The following is a 23,698-nucleotide window of genomic DNA, read 5'->3' as shown; positions in this document are numbered from 1 at the left end:
ACTCAAGTTGTACAAAACATCTTTGTATTTCAGGGTAAAGAACTCACAGATCCCATCAAATTAACCTAAACTTCTGGGGTTGACTACAAAATTTTTTTTACTATCTTCTTCGCTGATTATTTCAGTTCCTCAATTATTTTACGAGGCTAAGAACACCCACTTCAAGTATATACCATGCACTCACCATCAGCCCATTAAAACTATTAATTAGTTTTTGTTATGACAGCGGAAATCGAACCCGCTACCATAGGCAACTGTTCTATTAGAGCTGGCAAAAATGCATAAGGTTTCTAGAGAAAATTCGCTTTTCGCTAACGCTTCTTTTGTGCTTCTAATTCTTAATAAATACGTTTTAGGAAAATAAATTCTCTAATTAATTATTGAAATATGCGCAATTATTCAAAGGTGATGTTAAATGAGTAATAAAGATAAGAAAAATTGTTCTAATATTTCATAGTTCAAGAAATATAGTCATAATCCAAGAGCAACGCAATTTGATTTAGAACGAAAATAATACCCAAAATTATCATAATTACGGAAATAAGAAAGAAAGTATGGAAATGAAAAATGACTCTTTTTGTTTTCGAAAGGTCGTGATCAGAAGGTTTATTATTGACTTTCAAGTTCCAATTCGTAAATTAAATCTCAAGGATATGCAGTGGTCTGTTAATTTTCTAAATAAAGTTAAAATAATTTTGAGTTCATTGTTCGATTGTGCTTTATAAAAAATTGCCCGTTTTTATTTCGAAAGATTAAAACAAATTTTAACAAAAAGTTTGAAAAAAATGTTGAGTAAAGTTTAAATAAAAATACTTTACCTCTAGTAAGAATTTTAGTTTAGTAAGATTTAGTAAGATTTAGAGTAAAATGTCCCTTGAATTATTCTAAGCATTCTCGTCAGATGTTCCTGATTACTTGAGAGCATTAGTTTTGAAATGGGGTACTTTATCAGAATACAGGTTGGCTGGTTCCAATGTAGCTTTGTTTAAAAGCTGGCTATTGCTCATACTTTTATAAATCATCAGTTATTGGCTTATAGATTGCTGTACCATATTCCTGTTTTAATCGTAAATTTTTGAAGAGTAAAGTTTCAAATACTTAAAATAGCGATCCTTGAATTTAACAACATAAAATAATATTAATACGTGGCATTAATTACATTCATGTTTTTTTATGATTGCTTTGTACAGATAAGTGAAGAATAAAAATGGGAGATGAAGTCTCAATTATCCAAACTTATTAAAAATATCAGTGCAAGCTATTACTTGACGTTGGAGCAGAAGGTGCCTGAGAAGCTCGTAAGGTTTTAATTACCAATCACATACTATACCTGCTGATCCCTGGAGAGAATTGTACCGCTTATATGTTAAAGAGACTTAATACAAGTTCAGTCGATGAAAATTATTCTAGGTACATTAGGATGTAGACCAAGGTACATTATGATGTTTTACTATGCATCGTACATCATGTACAATGGTTCACACGTTTTATCGACATTTGTTTAATATTAAAACTTTCCAAAAATACATAGTGTTGAGGATATATCCATTGAGAAATATAATAAAACTCCTATCATAAAACTACACAATTTGAAAAATTTATCTAACCCAATTTTTCCTTAGATATTCCCCATATATAATAACTAATCCAACAACACTAAATATCCCTGTACAATCAGTAAAGTTCAGTGAACATAAAAGTCTACAAATGTTATATACCAAATATATGTATTTTTTGTATATGTATATCTATTTTGTTTACATAAACAATAAAATTATATTAATCTTATGTAATAATATTTAAAGAAAATAATAATAATAATAATAAATATTAAAAATAAATAATTAAATATCATTATACATATGGATTTATACACTTTTTTTTAAATGTTAAGAAAACTTCTTTATCTATAGTGTGTCTATAAAAAACATACAATAATGAATTCATTCTGATAATTGATATTTGTCTGCTGATTGGAGTTAAAACCAAAAAAATTGCAACAGACACCAAAAACCGACATCTAGATTACCTAGGAAACTAAAACTTTTTCAATCAACTTAGGTTGCTATGAATTTTGAGAAAATTCAAAAATATTTTTATAACTGTCAATTTGTATTTTTTGTCAACATTTCATGTTTTATCATTTAAGAGAATTCAGTTGTTAAAGTTATCAGAAGTTAAAGAAAACCGAGATAATTTAAAGTAAGTACAATGTAATTTTTATGTTATGTCATAATAAATATCTTAATCAAACCAAACGTAATGTACTCGCATATTGAGTTGACTACTAAATCAGAATTATGTCTTTTTTTAAACTATTACTACAATTATTTCATCCAGTAAAAACTAAAAGTATCTATAAAATTAAATTATTTAAATAATTAAACAAGTATTTGACTTCTAAAATTAATACCTTAAATTTGCAGAAATATATCTTGTTAATAAAAAAGGTAAGCGCCCACCACACCTTTGAATCATTTTTATTGTTAAATGTATTTAGAATACTCTCTAAAAATTTACAAGCGAAGTTTTAAATAATACAAGTCTATAAATAAGTATACAAAAGAAAAAATATCAATTTTTAGCTTGCTAAATTTTCACTCATTAAATTACTTGATAAAATATTATGAATAGTGTAAAATTTTAGATTTTAATTATCCTTTAATTCATAAATATTAATTTAATTCATTAATTAATTAATTTTAATTGCAATTTAAATATTTACTGCTTCGGTATTAAAAAAATAATGATCTATTAATTATATATAAAATTTTTAATTGTAAAAATTAAACAGGTGGAATTAAAAACTGTCATAAATTCCGATTGAATGGATTGATAATTTATAAACTTTTAAATTTATAAATGCTCCATTTAAACATTTCGTTAAATTTTAAGAAATATTGGAAAATAGAATTAAATGAATGCCATCTGTGAATATCTTTACTTTACTTTTTTAACGCAATAATGCATAAAAAGTTCTCTTCATTTCAATCACTGAAAGTGTCCACTTTTGTCGTACTGGGTTTAACGAAGTTGCCGTTACATAAAAAAAAACTCATTTTTGTCACCCGAGGTGATGCCCGAACCTGAGAACTAAGACATTCGTTTACTTTTGCTCCCTAGAAGTATAACAAACTATTTCGAACTGGCAGGAATAATTGTAGTAAGTTGGCAGTATCTAGGATTGTATCACATTATTTATCAACAGACCTTTGTTATCAATAATTTCTTCGAAACAAAAGTGAAACGTAATTAGTTATAAATAATACATGTGTGTTAATAAATCTGTTGATATGTTGTAGTTAAAAATTTCTCGAACTACGTACTTCTCTCTCAAAAGCAACGGTATGGCTATTAAACCACCTTTGGTTTACACCTACACGAATTTTGGACTTGTTCCAGAATCCATCTTTATTGACTTGTTGCAAATGATTCCAAGAAAGGAATTAAGGTAGTACAAGCGCCAAGGTAAGTTTAGATTTGTGATTGAAATTATGTTAAACTTTGATAATAAATTTTGTTATAACTTCATGAATGTAGAAGAAAATAAGAGTATAGTTTTTCGATATCTGCCTTGGTTTTCGAAATATCGAAAGCTAAATAATTAAACAAAATCGGCTATTTTCGATATTTTGAAAATTAGTTCAGGTATCCAAAAATTGTATTCTTACTTTATGTATATTATCCAATTATAATATAATCAAAATTGAAAAAAAAAAATATTTTTTTAATTAGTGTGCCGACTACCGTGCTTATACATCCTTAATTAGTTGGGCACAACGGACTTTTTTTGTTTTCAATAATTTATTGAGGTTTTAACTTTAATTTTAATATTTTTTTTAAATTTCCACCGACCAGATTTGGAAAAATCTATAAAAACATCTACCGATTTTTTATAAGATGAAGTTATTTATTTATTTAAATAATCGAGCAATCCTTCCTAAAATTTTCAGAATTGATTTAGACTTAATCCAACTTATAAAAAAAATCAATCCTTTTATCTAAAATTGCCCTGACACTCGTACAACCTTAAAATGGAATAAATATACATGCCATTATATCTATGTAAATACCCTGAAGCATCGGCTTCTTCTTACAGTGTTGGCTTCCGGTGAAAGCATTAACTTCAACACATTCCATCTAACTTGATTTCTGATTTTATCAAAGTTACTTAGAAGTAAAGTGTGCTTTTCTCATTAAACAATCCAATTTATTGAATAAACTATTTAAAGACACCCCATACATAAAAATTTTATTCACATATATATGTAATAACAATTTAATCTAAGCTATGAACTTGAAATTTATATATAAAGTGAATTTTAAAACATGCATAATGTCCAGTCGTTCATAATAATTCATTGCCATATTATCTTATATATACTTACATATTGTATGTATGCTTCATGAAATTATATTTATTGTTTTAAAACTAACACCAAATTCAATACAACAAACAAAAAATTGGTATAATAAAACAACAAAAAATATTAACTAATTTTTATTATCATAAACTGAAAAAAAAATATCGCTCTCAATTAAAAAACTTTTTATCTTTTTATATTTAATAAATCAAAAAAAATGATATCAAAACTTTTAAGCATATAGATTTAATTTTTATAATTGAAATGTTAATAAATTTTCATTGTGATTTCTTTTAAATTAAAGTGATTTTTTTTTAAATAAATTTATTTAATTTTTATAAACTTTTATTTTTCTAAACTCTTGTTTAAAGTGATTTATTATTGGTTTGAATCATGGATATATCAACTACAGAAAATACTTCTAAAAAAACAGGTTAGTTTATCTCAATAATGTTTGTTTATTTTTATAAATAAAGCAAAAGTTAATCCATTCTTAGAAAAATTTTTATAACAAACAAAATTCCTTCTTCATAGAAAATATTTCTAATTTTTTTGTCCTAGATGAAGGTTTGTTGCTCGTATCGAGATCGCACGTAGTTTTCGCAGCTTGTGGCAAACAATAGAAATTCTTATTTTAATAGTTTATTGTTGTAAAACGGATATTTTGATGAATTTTGGTCATTTTTTATAGCAAAAATTTTCTGTTATTTTAAATTATGAAATTTATTTAGAATTAAGTAGATTTTTTGTTAATTTTTAGGAAAATTACATTCGATATACATCTGTACACTATCTCTATAAGCACAAATAATTTTAAGGAAAAATCTCAAAAATTTGAATATTACAAATTAATTTTCCGCCAACTAGGTTAGGTTAGGTTAGATTAGGTTATATTGTCTGCCCACGAAGAGCACAATAAGGCTGTAGAGCCCATTGTGATACCATATATGTGTTTGACCACCTTCCCGCAGATAATTTCATTTATCAGCTCCTCAATTTCAGAGGCTGAGTGCACCTCCTTTATGCATATATCATGCACTACACGAGCCCTTCACAACTCTTAATTAAATTTTGTTGCGACGGCGGGAATCGAGCCCGCTACCCTATGCATACCGTGGACGGAATTAGTTATGGCTTAACCAACTGAACTAATCCGCCAACTAAAGATTCAAACAATCCCAAAAATAAAACATTGAAATAGGAAATTGTCAAAAATAGTTAAATTCTATTTAAAGTTTTCATCTCATCCAAACCCGCAGATAATTTATGACAAAGTTTAGCATAAATTGAATAAATTATCACATAAAATAAATTTAATAAATTTAAAAAGATGAATGAACAATCCGTTTTTTTATAGATTTCTGTTGTTGAATGGTTTAAATTATTTAATAATAAAATTCAACACATAAAATAAATAAAACTTTTAACAAAAATAAAACCAACTTCAAAAGAAAAACGTTTCCAAAACAAATTAATATGCACTAAAAAGTAAAAAATAACGTTAATTTACTGTAGTTAAAATTATTGTTATTTTTGGAGTCGGTGTCAGCCAAGGAAACAACTCTGACAGAAGAGTTTGCTACATTAGCTTAGCTGACACCGACTCCAAAAATAACAATAATTTTAACTACAGTATTTATTAACGTATTCTTATTTTTTTTTACTTTTTAGTGCATATTAATTTGTTTTGGAAAAGTTTTTGAAGTCGGTTTTCTTTTTGTTAAAAGTTTTTTTATTTTGGGAGTCTGAAGTACACTAACATGTCACTAATTTGTCACTAAAAAAAGAATAATCGAAATCGGTTGGTGTGATATTAAGTTATTCGCCCTCTTGTCGTGCATACTTAATGCAAATTTAAGACTTTTATGGATTTCTCATGGAGACCAGACCTTTTATGGAGACCACACGGGGAGCACCAGTTTTCAAATAGATAAAGAGTCATCAAAATCGGTTCACCCAGTCGAAAGTTCTGAGGTAACACACATAAAAAAAATACAGCCGAATTGATAACCTCCTCCTTTTTCCTTTGAAGTCGGTTAATAAATAAATTAATAATTATAAATGTAAAATGAATGGACAATCCGTTTTTTATTAATTAATTATAAAATTACCCCAAAAAAAACGAGGAATTTGATTTTCCTTCAATTCATAAATATTATTTGTATTCTTTAATTAAATAATTTTAGTTGCAACTTCCAATATTTACTACTTATTAAAAAAAATTGTTATTGATATTTAATTGTATAACTAAAGCATGTGGAAATAAAAACTGACATAGATAAGCTTCCATTTTATGGCTTGATATTTTATAAACTTTTAAATTCATGCTAATAGCAATTAAATGAATGTTATCATGATTGTATGAGCATCTTTACTTTTCGTATTTAATGCTAAAATGTATGAAAAGTCCTCTTCATTTCAATTAAAACTCTTCGGACTATTACTACGGAAATAATAGTTTTTTCGAACTGGAAGTAATAAGTAATAAGTTGACATTATCTAGGATTTTATTAGATTAGTTATCAACAGACCGTTTTTGCTATCAATTATTTAGTTCGAAACAAAAGTGTATTTTTTAATGAAAATGGTCTATTAAGTACTATTTTGATTATGATATTATCTTTTATGAATTTATTTATGTCTTGATAATTGTATTTAATATTTTTAAATAATTAATTTCTGGTATTCATAATTATACGAAATATAAAATTCAAAAACTGGAAAATATTTCTTCTATTTTAACTAATACATAGAGGAAATATTTTCTAATCAATTTTGCAAAATTTTTGTTATTTAGGCTTTGATTTGATTTTAATATTTTCCGTTTGTTTTTATTGACAATAATTGTTTGGTAAACGCATTTGAATTAAATTATGTATCTAATAATAATTTGAAATTATCGATTACGTCTTTTTCTGATCTTACATCGTGATAAAAACAGAGTAATTTAAAAAAATAATTTCTCCTTTATATTTCGATTGGTACTTCATAAAACGCAAAAACACTTGTCGGATTATTTTTAGGAGGAATGAAAATACAGTATTTAGCTATTTTATAGGTACGGACACATCTTCAAGGTTAAACAGAGATCAATTTTGTTTTTTCAAATGGAACTGCATATGTTTGTAACAGATTCTAGTCACAAAAAAATTTTATTCGTATACTTAAATTTTCGGTACCGTCATTAACGTAGACAATAGAAAATAGACTTAAGGAAGAATTTCCTACAAAAAAAATACCGCTAGTAAAAATATTGTTCAGTTGCATGCTTAGTTGGCCACAGGTACTTTTCAACTATAATTACATGCCTTATTACTCAACTAATTGCCATTTTGCCAAAAAATTGTTTTCTATAGTGATGTAGGTACAATCATTTTGATGTAAATTCAAATTCAAATTCAATTTATTCATTCTTTTTTTAAGCAATACAATATTGTACAGAAGATGTCATTAAAAGGGATAGGGAAAAAGAAAGGAAGGGGAATGTATGCAGCTATGGCTGACTTTGTTAGGAACTATCCCGGCATTAACCTTGTGCAAACCTAATGGAAAACCATAGAAAACCATAGGTAGGATAGCCGGCATCTGATACTAAAATATCAGATGCCTCCAGAGTATCACTGATAGTGTGATTCGGTTAAGGATTTGGAACACAAGTGGTACTTAGATGAAGTACATAAAAAAATAAATCTGTAAATTACATAAGACAAACTAAAATATTTTCTTAGTTGAATAGATATGTTATAAAATATAAAAAAATAATAGAAAAAAAATAAATTCATTTCTTTCAAAATGAAACCAGTATAGTTTAAATTTCAATGTTCTCATTATTATCAATTCAACTGAGAAGTCAAATATTTAAGGAATATAAATCCTTACAATAAAGTACTAAATCATAATGCAACCTTTCTGTATTTTTGTGTTGCAAATTCCTTTATTTACTCATCTCGTTGTAACTTCTTTCTTAAATCGCAATTTATGAAAATAACTGATAAATGATTAGTCGATAGTTCGACATTTTTGTCCTATAACTGTTTTCTATACACGATGTCTTAGAGAAGGAGATGTCTTAGAGAAAGAAGTATAGCTTCGCTATACAGCTAGTGATTGTTAACATTAAAATAATCTTTAAAATTATAGTCATCTACGTGCTCATTTTTTTGTCTTGGAGACTAGGGGGCCTTTCGTACCCGTTGGGCCCTGGACTGCAGCCGAGAGGATAATATTAAAAACAGGAAATATTCTTTAAGGAAAAAGAGCACTTGACTTATTCAATCAAAATTATATTCTCTTCAGAATACGCGCAATTTATCTACGAACAAATTATTTTTGATAATAAGCAACAATATTGATAACAAAAAGTGTTTATTAAATAGGTAAATGGAACGGTGTTATTACGATACAAAATAATTACAATGTTCGAATAAAGTTATTTATTTTAAATTTCTTCACAATAGCAATAAAATCAATTTTTTACTCAATGGTTTGTTTTTATAACAAATTTTTCTTTTTTTTTTTTTAACAAAATATTATCACGTTTTTGCCCTTGGAATGCATGAATTAATATCATAAATTTTGTGAATTTTTATTTAAAAACAAAACTGTCTGTAATTTGAATATTAATAATGAATATTTTTAACCGGTTTCTAAAAATAACAGGGAGCTTAATTTAAAAAAAAAAATATAAATACCGACATTATTACTTAACTGTTTGGCTTTTTTATTTCTTTTTCCGGTAAAAAAGCCTTCAGTTTAGTCAGTTTAAAATATTCTGAAAAATATATTTCATGTCATCAGAAATTATTGTGAGTCAAAGTTTACCTACCGTTTTAAAGAAGGCAAACGTGATATTTTCACAAGTAAAACATAAAAGACCCCACAATATTAGATAGGAAAATGTCTTTCTGTGAAATTTTTTCAAACCACCCCCAAAATATTCTTTAGATCGATTTGCTTAAAAACTCGCATGTCCACAAAACTTTTTAACGAATAGTTTTCGAGCCTCGGGCGATCAAAGCTACACATATATAATATTTCTAGTGCCTATATGACGAGGAAAATCGCTTTCTGTGAAATTTTTTCAAACCGCCCCCAAAATGTTATTCGGATCGTTCTGATCAAAAACTCTCAAGGCCACATAACTTTTAAACGACTAGTTTTCTAGCTTCGTACTATATAACTATAATATATGTGTTAGGCTGAGTAGACTGGAGCATTTTGCGGCAGATTTTAGGGGCAATGAATTTTCGAAGATAAACAAATAGTTTTAAAATTCTCGTAGGTAAAAAAGACAAAGAGCGCTCGTAAAGGGCACTTATTGTTAAGGAGGGACGGTAGGTTAGCGACGGATGACAAAATTTAAATACCTTACTGGTGGCAATCGTGTCTGACCGTAGCTTTAGAAGTAGAAAAGCAAAGAATATCCTACGCCACTGGCTTGACTATTTTTCGTTGAGGTTTGATGTTCGCCATCGTGTCTGATCGTAGCTTAAGAAGTTTTACAATAATATAATTGAAAAAAATTTCTTTATAAGCAATTAATCCTGTTTAATACTTACAATTATTTTTAAGTTGGTTAAGAAAAAATTTATACTGAATATGAAATACGTAAATTTTAATTACCATGTATTTATATAACATCAAATTAGTAATAATCCATAAACATTGAGTACATTAAAAAAAATTAATTTTAATTAATTTTTCTTATAAATAAACAATTGATTTATATAATTAGAAAGAAGGTTATAAATGATCACCAGTCCATAACGTTACAGAACTTCTTTTTATCTCAAAACCCCTAACTGTATCATTTTATTTTGTCAAGAAAGCTATCGTTTATAGAAGTTTTTATCTAAGTAGACGGTAAGGCTAATTTTTAATTTAATATTAATATATTTTCACACATTACAAGAGAAATTTACAAAATTTAAAAAGCTCCTGACAAATTTTTCGGGTACGGAACCTAAGAACCCTCTCTATTAAATTACTTTTTTTCTTAGAGCTCCTCCAAACTGAACCGACTTTGAAGATCATGACCTATTTTTAAGTTATTTCGGGCACGGAACCTTTAACTGACACTTAAAACGTAACTAAGAACACTGCATTATATTACCTTTCAAACGAAACGAAAAAAATCAAAATTGGTTCATTCGTTTAGGCGCTGCGATATCACAGGCAGACAGACAGATAGATACACATAGCTTAAAACATAAAATATCGCGAAAAATGATATATAATGGACGCAGAAACATATTTGATTCACGAAGTGGACGGTATACGAAACAAGTTTGAGAACCTCTGGTATAGAGTAGACTCCCTAAAGGCATAGGGACTCTCATATCCAAATGTGGCCCGTCTATCGGTAACGATGATGGGAACCCAGATATAAAAATTTTTTAAATTTTCACTCCTCTCTGTACAGAATAGTTTTCTCTAGATATAAATATCAAAATTACACACTATTTATAATAGAGAAAAATCTAAAAAACGCGGTTTTCTCTAATACAGTGAAAATTCCCTTGGAGTTGGAATACATCTGAAGGACTATGGCCTATTTCGAATCGGATATTCAAACAGATAATAATTAGACTCAGAACACATAATTTTCAATTAAGACGCACATTATTTTCAACGAATAACTAATCGAAGAGTAGATTTTCTATAATTTTTTTTCATAATTAAAAATTTTAAGGTTGTGGGGAAATTAGATATTTTCCAGACCTCTTAACTTAACTTAAGTAATGGAACCCTCCCAGTATCACCCTTATCTGGTGTTGTTGTTGTTGGCTTATCAAACATATTAGTTTGTGTTTATGTCACGTGTATTATAATCAGAAATTAAAATTGCGGAAATTTTTTCTGCATATTTCATTTTAACATATTTGTTTGTCACTAGGATGTTACAACTTATACAGCTATTAATAATTAATTATAATTTATGATCTAAGAGCCGCAGTAAGGGAAAATTGATGCTTATATTTATTAAAGAATTTAATTTCCGAATTCATTGTGGCTATTGTTGTTTCCTTATTTTCTGAGTATGCTTACGAATACTACGTATTGCCTCCGTGCATAAGTTTTATTTCAAGGAAATTACAATAGTAACGGCACACTACTTTATGAATATAGTAGTGTGGATGGGCATATAAGTCTATGGATTGTATATATGTTTTACATTGAAAAAATAACAATATTTTCTAACAAATTTAAATTAGTACTTAATTATGTTCATTTAAATAAAAAAATATTATTTTTGTAATTTCGTCTCTTATTTTCACAAATTCTTATGCAACCAGCTTAATTTATTGTTATTTTTCAATAATTTTAATTTGACATTTATTATACCATTTACATGTAAACAATTGAAAATTAGTCATATTTTAAATAAAATGCATGATTTATTAAAAATTTTATGTGATGACAGCACTGCGATCTCTTCCCTCCACTATAGATAGTAAAACATGTGTTTCAAAACTTAAAATTAATTTTCCAACACTTTTATAAATTTTTCACAGAGTTTCCACCATATTTCTATTTTATGTACTCAACACAATGATAATAAAGCCTTCTGGTTGAACAAAGGCTTTCTTTAATAGGGGCACAGTTTCCAACTTCATCTGTAAGCTTTATCCAATCAAGAAAGGACATTAAAGGAGGCAAACTCAAATAAAGCACTTAGGTATTAGCTAAGAAGCATAAAACCGTTGCAAAATCAGAATCCTTGAGCAGAATTTCGAAATATTCTATTAGGTATCAATAGTTTTTCTTTAAGTTTTTGGTATCAATAGTTTTAGGAGCACAGCTTCCAACTTTATCTGTAAGCTGTATCCAATCAAGAAAGGATATTAACGGAGGCAAACTCGAATAAAGCATGTAGGTAATACCTGGGAAGCATAAAACCGTTGCAATATCAGAGTCCTTGTCCAGAAATTCCAAATATTCTTCTTTAACTTTTAGATATCAATAGTTTTCTTTAGATTTTTTTTTGAGAGATTCTTCAAGAATCTTTAAAACTGTAAAGAATTTGGAGCGTAATATGGAACGATTTCCAAAACGTGAGAGAAGCATTGGTTATATCAAAATTACAAAATTAAAATACCAGTTTTTTGTCGTCATACTTTGTCTTCAAAATTGTTTTCCCCTAAAAACCTTAAACCTAAATTAACGCAGTCGGATTTTTTTATTTTTATTATTAAATTTATTTATTTATTTTTTTTTTTTTTTTTACTAATAAATAAATTTTATTAAACATAGTTAATTTATTATGCGCACCATAACTAACCAACTAACCTTCGAAAATATTACTATTTTATTTTATTTTATTTAGGAAGTTAAAATATAAATTTTCTGAAGTAGATACTGATTATTTACTTTTATGTTTATGTTCTTGGTACTGTGTGATTCAATTTTTTTAATACTATCACACAGAAAGTTATATAATTAAAGTGAAATTTGCACCAAAATTAAACAGAAAAGATTTCTTTCGTAAAATGATTATTTGTGGTGGCCAGATCACGGGAAATGGACCATTTTAAAATTATCAATATAAAAATTTAAAATTTATTTGTCTTTGCCAGAGGTTCTGATTATTATCACAGCTAAAAATTTATCCGATATTTCCATTTTGAAACTATGCATCGCCTATTGGTGATAGACCCGTAAAGCGTTTTTCTTTAAAATTTGCAAACCTTTTGTATTTTTTAAAATAGGAACGTTATCTCGTCTCGATCATCACCTCGAACTCAATGTGGGGATCGTAAATCCCAACAGAGCCATCATTAATACGGTTTTAGTAAAAAATGCTCAAATCAAAGCATTAAATAAAAGAATCATTAATAAAATGTATTGACTTTTAACGCTCAGACGCAATTTTAATTTATAGAAAAAGCAAGTTCCACGCGTTTTTGAATGACATTTACAAATATTTGTATACTTTTAAGTCCTTATTTCTGTAAAAGCATATTTTCTTATTACTTATTGTTGTTGTTTACATTTAATCATGCACACGATATTTACATCATGGTCTATACATTCGACTATATTTAGATATAATATGTTACATACAGGCGTAAACTAAATATTGACAAACTTGTCTAGTCATTTTTTTCAATTCTCTTTAATTAAGATTACTAGACAAGAAATTTGTCAATATTTAGTTTACGCCTGTATGTAACATATTATATCAAAATATAGTCGAATAGACCATGATGTAAATATCGTGTGCATGATTAAATGTAAACAACAACAAAAAGTAATAATAATAAATAAGTGGATAAACAAATTAAAAAATGCATTGAGTTGAAAAATTGCATTCGTGTCTAGAACTCGAATAGCCTAATTGGTAGGGCGCTTGACATGAATCCAAGAAGTCCGGGTTCGAGTCCTGGTTCGAATGTATTTTTTTCAATTCGCTTTAATCATATTTTCTTAATTTATATATAAAATATATATCAAGGTATACTTAGTTTAGTCCCAAGTTTAAAACGCTTAAAAATATTGATTTGAAAAAAAATTTTGTTATAAATGTTTATAAAATCACGTAATTAGCCCATTTCCGATTGTCTGTACACTCGGACAATAAGTGATGAAGTACATTTCGCACCTTAGAGCTTTTCCATTAACAAGCACTGGATGTGCGCCAGTATAGCAACCTTATTTCTGTCTGACAAACTACAATTACATTCTTTAATTTTAAAACTCCATCAAATAAAAATTACATTTCAATTAAACTTAAAAAAGCACTTAATTTGCAGCACCCAAGGCTTTTTTTTATAGATTTTTAATTTAATATTTCATGGTCATATTTGCCAAAAACATTTTTTTTTTTTTAATTTTATTATGGTTGAAAAATTTTTGCATAAAATTGCAAAAAAAAAATCCAATGTTATATCCTTAAAATGGCAATAAAATTTTAAATTTATATAAAAAAGAGGAAGTTCAATTAACTTTCAAAATCGGCTATAACGACATTGAAGGAATCAAGAAATGTATACAAATTTTGTAAAGACTCAAAATAAAGTTTGTAAAATATAAAATAGTACACAATGGTATTTTGTTTAACTGAAAAAATATGACTGAAATATGAATACATGTAAAAAAAAAGTCTGATTTTGCATACGTTGGTCGTTATAGCCGATATGACGTTATAACCAATGCAATTATAGACGATATTCTCATGTGTTTATATACAAGGTGGACCATTTTATTCTATAATGGCTAATAGCTTGTTTTGTAGTTAACCAATCAAAAAATAGCTAAAATTGTAGAGTTTGATGGAGGATAGTTCTTCAGGTTGTTTAGTTTTACCAATTTAGATTCTAAAAAGTAAGAGAAAGAATAACACTTTATATAAGAAAGTTGACCCTCATAAAAAACTAACAATTTTTGTTTAAAACATTGTTTCGAAAAACGTTAGCTTTCGAAGGAAACTCGACTTAAAAATATGTCACTATTGCCTCTAATGAAAAGAAAATACGGTCAAATTTTATCAATAATTGTAGGTTTAAGTCATTTATTCAGGCGAATGTCTTCTATTAAATGCAATAATAATATATTTCTAAGTCGAATTTACTCCGAAATCTGACGATCTTCAAAAAAACGGTTTAGACGTAAAATGTTAGCTTTTTTATGAGAATCAACTTTATAGTTGAAAGTGTTATCCTATTTCTTACCGTTTAGGGTCTAAATAAGCTATTAAAGATACTCGAAGAACCAGGTTCAATCTGATGACAGAACATGATGTCTCCTATCAAACTCTACACTTTTTGTTTAAGTTATTTTTTTAACTGGTTAACTCCAAAGCGAGTTATTGACCATAATAGATTAAAACAGCCCACCCTGTATAAGATTTCAGTCGGGACCTTTTATTAAATACATTTCTTTATTTTTAAACTAAATGAAAGTTACAAAGTTAAATTGAACTAACTGTACATACATATGAATGAAATGAATGCATGAATGAAAGTAAAAGTAATTAGTTTGAAAGATTAAAACATAACAAGGTATATCTAACTTAAAACAAAATATTTAACATAACATAAATTTTAATAAAATATTGATACAGTATGGCTCCCAAAAGCAGTTTCCCAAAAATTTGAAAAGGGAAAATGAAACTTTAAGAAATCACTCTCATTGCTGAAATTACATATTACCATCGCAAAAATCACTCAATTCAAGCTAGACATTGAATTGAGTGTATACTCTATGTCAAAATAAAGGTAAAAATTAAACCATTCTAAGTGATATTACTATAATAGTACATGTAATTCACAAATAATGTTATAGCTATAACAGCTAGAATGGAAAAACACGGGCATTTTTTGTGACACATGTTCTAAAGTAAGCATATATTTTTTAGAATTATTTAAAAATTTGTATTGACGACTTTGTTACGGAGTTCAAAAACACATATAAAGAGCACGCCGCGCTTTTTAAACTCTAGGCTCGGAAAATTAAGTTAGATATGAATTTTTTCATAATGGGTAAAAATGAAAACTTTGATGGGAAGAACATTCCTATGAATATTAATATCTCATATTAGGAGATACTTTTCTAGACGCAACCATTTTTTCGGCATCGAAAGTAAAAGTAAAGAGTCGATAGTTTTGACAAGTCTAAGTGTAGATGCAGATGCCTCCCTCCCCTGAAAGTAATCCTGGCGGTGCCCATGCTTGCACAGATAATAAAACCTATATATAAAACAAGTGAACACACACAATTGACTGAGTTAATTGTTGAAATACCATGTATAGACAGTGTTGATTACTCTATCACCTTACACATACATACATGCCAAACATACATGACTAATAATCCTATATTAATACATAATATAAAATTTGCATCGAATGTGTGCCCTCGTGAGTAAACAGTGATGTTTACAAAAAAATGTTTCAAACAAAATGTTGTTTATTTTTTGATAAGAAAATTTTTTAACATTTAAACTTTTGTTCTATCTCTAAAGGTTTACAAGATTGGTCCTACGGACCCAAGACCCAATTGACCTATGTTGCTCATTTGCGAGCCCGATCTCACTTTTTGCGTCCGCTGTAAGAATTTCAGCTTGATATCTTTTTTCGTTTTTGGGACTAAACTTAATATACTATGTATATTTCATATATATACATGGTATAAAAACATAATATTCGTTTTTGCACACCAAAAAGTCAAAACTCTGACTGATTTCACGGCAAAAATGATGACAAATAGCAGTCATGCCAAAATCTTTATTTAAAAAGAAATGATACTTGGCTCGTATGGTTCTACCATTAATATTGATCACATAGTTTTCTTGTACCTTAAAAATGTTTCTATTGGTCAATTAATTTATTTCTCACAGCCTCGCTCGCTTATAATATTATTGTAAATATTTTATGTAAATATTTATACATTTCAATCCTATAGGTAGCACGTGAGAATAACACGTGAGAATATTCAAATTAAGCTGTATCTTTATTTTTACAAAAAAAAAAAAAAAATGTATGTGTTTTTTAAAAAACCAGATTTTCATACGTAATAGAGCTAATATTTCCCTTCTGCAAATTCGGTGATAAGTTTTTAAAGAATTTTATTGTTTGTAGGTTACCTAATTCCAAAATTAGGAAAAAGTGTAGTACTTAGAATCAAAATTTACATTTATGTGTTCTTTTACTAACACCATGTATTTTTTTTCGGCTGTCGATAAAAATACGTGAACCGTGGTCCATGAAGGATGTCCCATGGTACAACATGATAATGCACCACGGTATACTCCTTAATGTCCTTAATGTACCTGGATCGTTCTACCTAGGATCGTTATTTTACAGACGATCGTTATTTTACAGACATCCACTACTCCGAGTTAAGTCGGAGTGAATGAAGCTTCCTTTTCCCACTAAAACTTGGTTACCCATAAAAAGCAAGAATACGCGATTATAAAATTTAGTGCATATTCAGAGTGTCTTTTTTAAGTTGGCATATGCTTGAAGCTCGAAAACTAAGTTTTATCGATAAAAATACTTCAAGCAAAATATATTAGGTGTGTAGGCGCACATCTTACGCAGACATTAAACTTGGTCTAGCGTTTCAATGAAAAGCTCATTCCACTCCATAACTGGTAATCAATAGATGCAAACTTTAAAATAAAAAGTTGTTATTGATTAAAAAAGTTTTTTTTTTTTTTTTTTTCGCAAACCGGACAGTTTAGGCAAAAACGGATTGACAAGTTTTATCCAAAATTGTTTTTTCGTATCAAAATTTTTATTTCGTATAGTTATTTCTGCAAAATCTAGGCACTCTTCGAAAAAAATTTGATAATAAATCCAATAAAAGTGAGTTGTTTTTCTATAACGAACATTTTTGTTCAAATTGATTGAAGAACTGCACAAAACGATAGATTTTTGCAATTAATTACTGTCTAAACTATTCAGTTTACAAAAAATGTTTCAAACAACAATTGGTTGCTTTTTTATAACGAACAACTTTCTAATTGAAAGCGTCCATCTAATGTTTGTCAGTTACGAATCAGAGTGATTTTTTAATTGAACTAGAAAAATTAGATCGAATTCGATGCCAGTATAAGATGTGTGCCTTTAAAACTAACATTTTTCCGTTGAAGCATTTTTCTTGATTATTGATTATACAGAATGTTCGATTTAAGTGTTATATGAAATTGTAAAAGTGACTTGTATCGTGGCTTATCTGTTGTAGTTTATCTATTCAACTAAGAAACTCCCACTCTCCAAGCGTCTTACAACTTTCTCAACGCATATCGAAGCTTCCACACATGTATATAATACCTCTCACTTAGATGCATTGCTTAACGTATGTATTCTGTCATACTCGTTATATTTATATGCCTAGATGTAAGTCGAACATTCTGTATAGTTTTGTATAAATATCAATAAAAAAAAATTATAAAATTTAAAAGACTTAATAAACATTGTCACAAGAGATAATCTGCAAAAATGGAAATTTAAAAAGGAACGGCCATTTATCTAAATCCAGTTATTAATATAACTATATAAAAAATAAGTTTATTGTTTTTTCTTTCTGCTGTATTCATGGTCGCCATATTTCATGAATGTTTTAATATTATATTTTATTACATTTTCTGTAAGGTCAGTTTCCACTCTGTCATTTGTGAAATAATAATGAATTAATTCTTATCATATTCATTCATTTACCATTTACAGATTATATAAAGTATTTAGCTGCGCTTATTATTTATATCAGATTGGAGATCAGTCATTTTAAGGTGTTTGACCGATGATTTCTAATTTGACCTTATTAATGACATTGAATTTTATATTGAGCGGATATAAATTGAATAATTTATAATAATGGGGAAGTAAAATTAATTAATCATCATGGTCGTTTCTTTGATTTTATTGTATGGATATTTTTATTATCTAAATATTCTTTCTGGTTATATGCGATTTGAATATCAATTTTGTTATGAACCTAAAAAAGGTTGCGTTAATGGTTATTTTTAATTTAGTAACATAATTCGGAACTATAGTGATCTGAATAAAAATTAAATTATACTAAGCAAAAAATTCTTTGTTTGAAGAAACTATATTTTTAAAGGCGGTACAAGCGCCAAGGCAAGTTTAGACTTGTGGTTGAAATTATTTGTACCTGATTTTCAACTTTGATGATGACTTTGTTATAACTTCATGAATGTAGACGAATAATGGATAAGAATAAAAATTTTCGAAATCTGTCTTGGTTTTCGAAATATCGAAAGCTAAATAATTAAACAAAATTTACAATTTTCGATATTTTGAAAATGAATTCATATATCGAAAAGTTTTATTCTTACTTTTCGTCTTATATTGTCAAGTTATAACATAATTCACAATCAAAATTGAAAAAATATTTTAATTTAATTTTTTCTCCACTACCGTGCTCATATTTGTGAATTAAAGAATTTTAAGGTTTTAACCTTAACTAAATTAGTTTTTTTTTTTTTTAATTTCCACCGACTAGTTTTGGAGAAATCTATGAAAACATATCATCCATCTACCGTTTACCCATAAGACCAATGTTAAATATGCCTACTTTAAAAGTCATTTATTTATTGAAATAACCAAGCAACATTCCCTAAAATTTTCAGAATGGGCTTAGACTTAGTCCAACTTCATATAAAAAAAAATTTAGTTACTTTTTGTTTTTGTTGTTTACTTTTGATCATGCATACGATATTTATTTACATCATGGTCTATTCGATTATAATTGATGTTTTTAATATGATGCATACAGTGTAAACTAAATATTGACAAACATCTTGATTAGTAATCTTTATTAAAGAGAATTGAAAAATAACAAAAAGTAATAATAATAAATAAGTGGTTAAAAAAGGAAAAAATATTCAATTAGTTGAAAAAATTGCATTCGTGTCTAGAACTCGAATAGTATAATTGATAGGGCGCATGACATGAATCCAAGAAGTCCTGGTTTGTATTACTTTAGGTGAAGAACTTTTACTGCATGAGCAGAAAAGTGAAGTTGGTTTTTGAAAATCTTTAGAAGTACGCAAAACATGAACGTTTAAAATTCCTAATTAAACAAAGAGGAAGATAAAGGTTATAGTGACGTCATTGTGCGATATCATCATAGAGATGCATATAAAATACATATAAAACATTGTTATGCTAAATTTTATTTAACTACTTTACAATCCATTTTCAATTCACTTTCAAATTTTGTCATGGTATCAACTCTGGTTTTACATTTGTATGCGTAATATGGCAAATTCGACATCAGGCAACAACGGTTGTATTAGCAGTCGAAATTTTGATAAAAAAATTTGAGAGACAATAAACTAAGTTTGTAAAATTATCCCGTTATTATTTTTGTAAATATTTAAAATAGCAAAAAATAAATATTATTCTAATAAATCAACTTTAGGTACTCGAATTGAAATAGCTAATTATTTATAAAACTAATGATTCTGATAATTAAACAGATTTTGAGATTATATCCGTTGAACTTTGAACTTCTAAACAGCTTGTCATAAAAATTAATCCATAAATATCTTTATTAATTAATCTTACACTGTAAATATTGGGAGCAAGTAAAACACGCGAATTTAATCTAAAATAGATAAAATTTTATTAGGGGTAAATTAAGTTCTTAATTGTTTTCAAATCTTAAACTTAAAATTTATTAATTAAGAGAATCATAATATTAAAAGTATAATAATAAATATTTTGTATGAACATTTTTTTCTTTTGTTATTCTCTTAATCTCAAATAATATAAATTTTAATCCTAAAATCTTAAAAACGAATAAAATTAAGAAAAATTAAACAAGATAAAGAAAATAATATTAATTTTTAAAAAATAAAAATATTCCACAGATGTAAAGATTTGTTACATTATCTCTATATATTATAAATGCGAAAGTAAGGATGTTTGTTTGTTTGTTACGCTTTCACCCTAAAACTAGCGAATGGTTTTTAATGAAACTGTACAGCAATATAGCTCATACATTCAGAATAACCCATGAGCTATAATTTATAAAGATATATTTTAAAAAAATAAAATTTAATCTGACAATTACTATTTTAAATTTTTTCAGAAATATGTAATTTACTGTTCAAAATGATGATTACAGATGGAGTAGTTCTATAATCATCATTTTGAACCATAAATTAAAGTATTCTGTAAAAATTTAAAATAGTAAATGTCAAACCATTCATGGCCAACTTTTCTGATATACTCAATGAATTATAATTATTTTACATTTACCAAAATTGAGAACTGTGCACACATCAAGAGAGGGGGAGGGTATAAAGCGGTGTTTTTTACTTTTAAGCCCACGAAAACGATCGGGTACCAGGCTAGTCAGTTTATATTACTTTAAATCTTTAAAAATGTCTTAAATTACTTAATTTAAAAAATCAAAAATCCGACTGCGTTAAATAAAATCTGAAAAGAAAGAAATAAGTCCAGTGGTTTACATAAGGGTTTTAACAGTCGGGGCTGATTATTGAGAAGATTTGAGCTATGTAAACTACTGGACTTGTTTTTTATTTTCAAATTTTATTTAAATTTTGTGTCCCGGCGCTTAAAAAGAAACCCTCTTATTATACTTTATTACAAATTTTTCATCCAATTTATTATTCCTAATTAAATTTAAACTTATATCCATTTTTGCAGTCCCCTTTTAATTTCCGTCCCCTTTTATTTCCATATGTAACCTACTCGATAGGTTTGGTTAATTCTTTATTATTACCGTATAATTATTTCGCGCCAAAAATCCATCTAATTTTTTAACAATTATCCAAGGACACTTGGATTTTTAAGACAAATATAACGATACCTTATAATTGTCGAAATCAAAAGAGCCGTTGGAAAGATTCGAGGTAAGGAATAAGCAAACATACAAGTCAATGCAAACAATTCTTGACAGTCGGGTAAAAAACGAAAGAGTTACTAATGTTTCGAGTATTTTTCGATCGAAAAACAAAAAATCAATATTATTTTCATGAAAATTTAATTTAAAATCAATTTTTATATTTTTTTCCTCAAGTTCATAAAAGATATGTAGACCAATACCTTATGATTGTTGATAATGGAAATTATTTAAAATATCCTCGCGTAAATAATTACAATTAATTAACAAGAATTTATTTCATTCTCATTAACAATACTTATAAACAAACAATGGATTTAAAAGGTGATTACCGTAGGTACGTGATTCACTTAAACTGTAGATTGTATTGTGATGTATTTACGTGTATTCGCACCGTGCGTGAGGTTTTTTTGAGGTGTTTCCATGGTAATGATACACTACTTTAATTTTAGAATTGTATGGATGCATATATAATTGTATGGATTGCATTTATGACTTACATTGAAATTGAAATTTAATATTATTGTCTCACAAATTTAAAATTATGATAATTTACATTTGAAAAATAATATTTGTGCAATTTGCTTTCTTATTTTCACAATTTTTGATGCATTAAGTTTAATTAATTAGTGTTTTTCAATAATTTTAATTTGACATTCACTATAACATTTACATGTAAAGAATTGCAAATTAGTCATAACAGCCTTTTTTAACGCCAAAATTTTTCACTGGAAGCGCTGACATCAATTTTACTATCCCTACCATGACTACGCACACAACGAATAGTTTTACGTGTAATTTTCATATAGTTTTATTTCTCAAGGTATTTTGATACCGAAATAATGAAAATGATCCAAAAAATTTGAAATTTTATTTATGGTTGTTGTCGCGATATTTGAGTAGCGTCAGATTTAGCTGTTTCTGGGGAGAGGGAGGGATATACAAAAGTTGGAAAAATACGATTTCTAGCAACATCCGGTACAATAATGTACAATAATAATGAATTAATAATGATGATGATGATAGTGTAATGTTTGGTTGCACCAAACGTTGAATAACATGCTATTCCACAGGCTTCGATCGTATGCCGTGTGGATTATTTTTCAGTGGTCCAATTTTGACAAGGAAGGTTGGTTAGGTAGCTGGCTCTTGATCTACCCCTACCGGAATTACCCTCAATCTTCCCCGTGAGTGCCACTGCTTCAAATGAATTAATAATAAATTCTGAAAAATTGGTCAATTTTTTAAAAATTAATTTTACATTAAATTATAAATAGTATTATTTAATTTTTATTGGTAAAAGTGTTATTTTATTAAAAATCACATGAATACAAATTTTCATCTTACTAATATATTTTAATGATAGCAATAATAATAATAATAGCATATTATATTTGTTCAATAATTATTTTTAATTGTTAATAAAAGGCACATGCCTCATTATTATTAAAAATATTTTTTAATGTAATAAATTAATTTTAACATAAGCAAACTAATTTTTAAATAAAATATCATTTTATTATTATATGTTGTACAATAAAATTAGGAATTAAATTATTATTGATTAATTATTAATTTTAATTTTAAATGATAATATAACAAAAAGAAAACATTAGATAATGATAATAATGAGTACCTACCATTAAAATTGAATTTTTTTACTTTATTATATTATAAATATAATAAAGTATTGCGATCGAAAAAAAAATCGATATCGGAGTTTATACGATTTTTGTTGAAACTCCGTTGAAAAAAGGCCTAGAGAAAAAGTAAAAAAAATCGTCTGGAATTATGACCAAATTGAACCTATATACCATAGACAACTATAGTATAATATAAATATTTATTATCTATGCCTATATACCGAGTTTGAGAAAAATCGGTTGAAAATTGAAGGCTCCAGCTTGGTAACAGACATACCGACATACCGACATACCGACGGACGCAACATTTTTTAAAAACCACTTTTTGGAATCAGGGACCCTCAGTGAAATACA

At 27.3% G+C, this 23,698-nt stretch overlaps 1 protein-coding gene across 1 annotated transcript in view; it reads left to right on the top strand.

The window, feature by feature from the left end:
* Window positions 1–4,703: 4,703 nt before the first annotated feature.
* The window catches only part of LOC123291833 (putative inorganic phosphate cotransporter), a 39,809-nt gene continuing 20,814 nt past the window's right edge, over window positions 4,704–23,698 (top strand). Inside the window, exon 1 of the mRNA XM_044872261.1 lies at window positions 4,704–4,797. Within this exon, the coding sequence (XP_044728196.1) occupies window positions 4,758–4,797 (40 nt within the window). The 5' untranslated portion in view covers window positions 4,704–4,757. The remainder of the gene's footprint in view (window positions 4,798–23,698) is intronic.

Source organism: Chrysoperla carnea, chromosome 2 (assembly GCF_905475395.1).
Source record: "Chrysoperla carnea chromosome 2, inChrCarn1.1, whole genome shotgun sequence".
In the NCBI taxonomy this organism is placed as follows: Eukaryota; Metazoa; Arthropoda; class Insecta; order Neuroptera; family Chrysopidae; genus Chrysoperla; species Chrysoperla carnea.
This window is presented reverse-complemented; position numbering and strand designations above follow the sequence as displayed.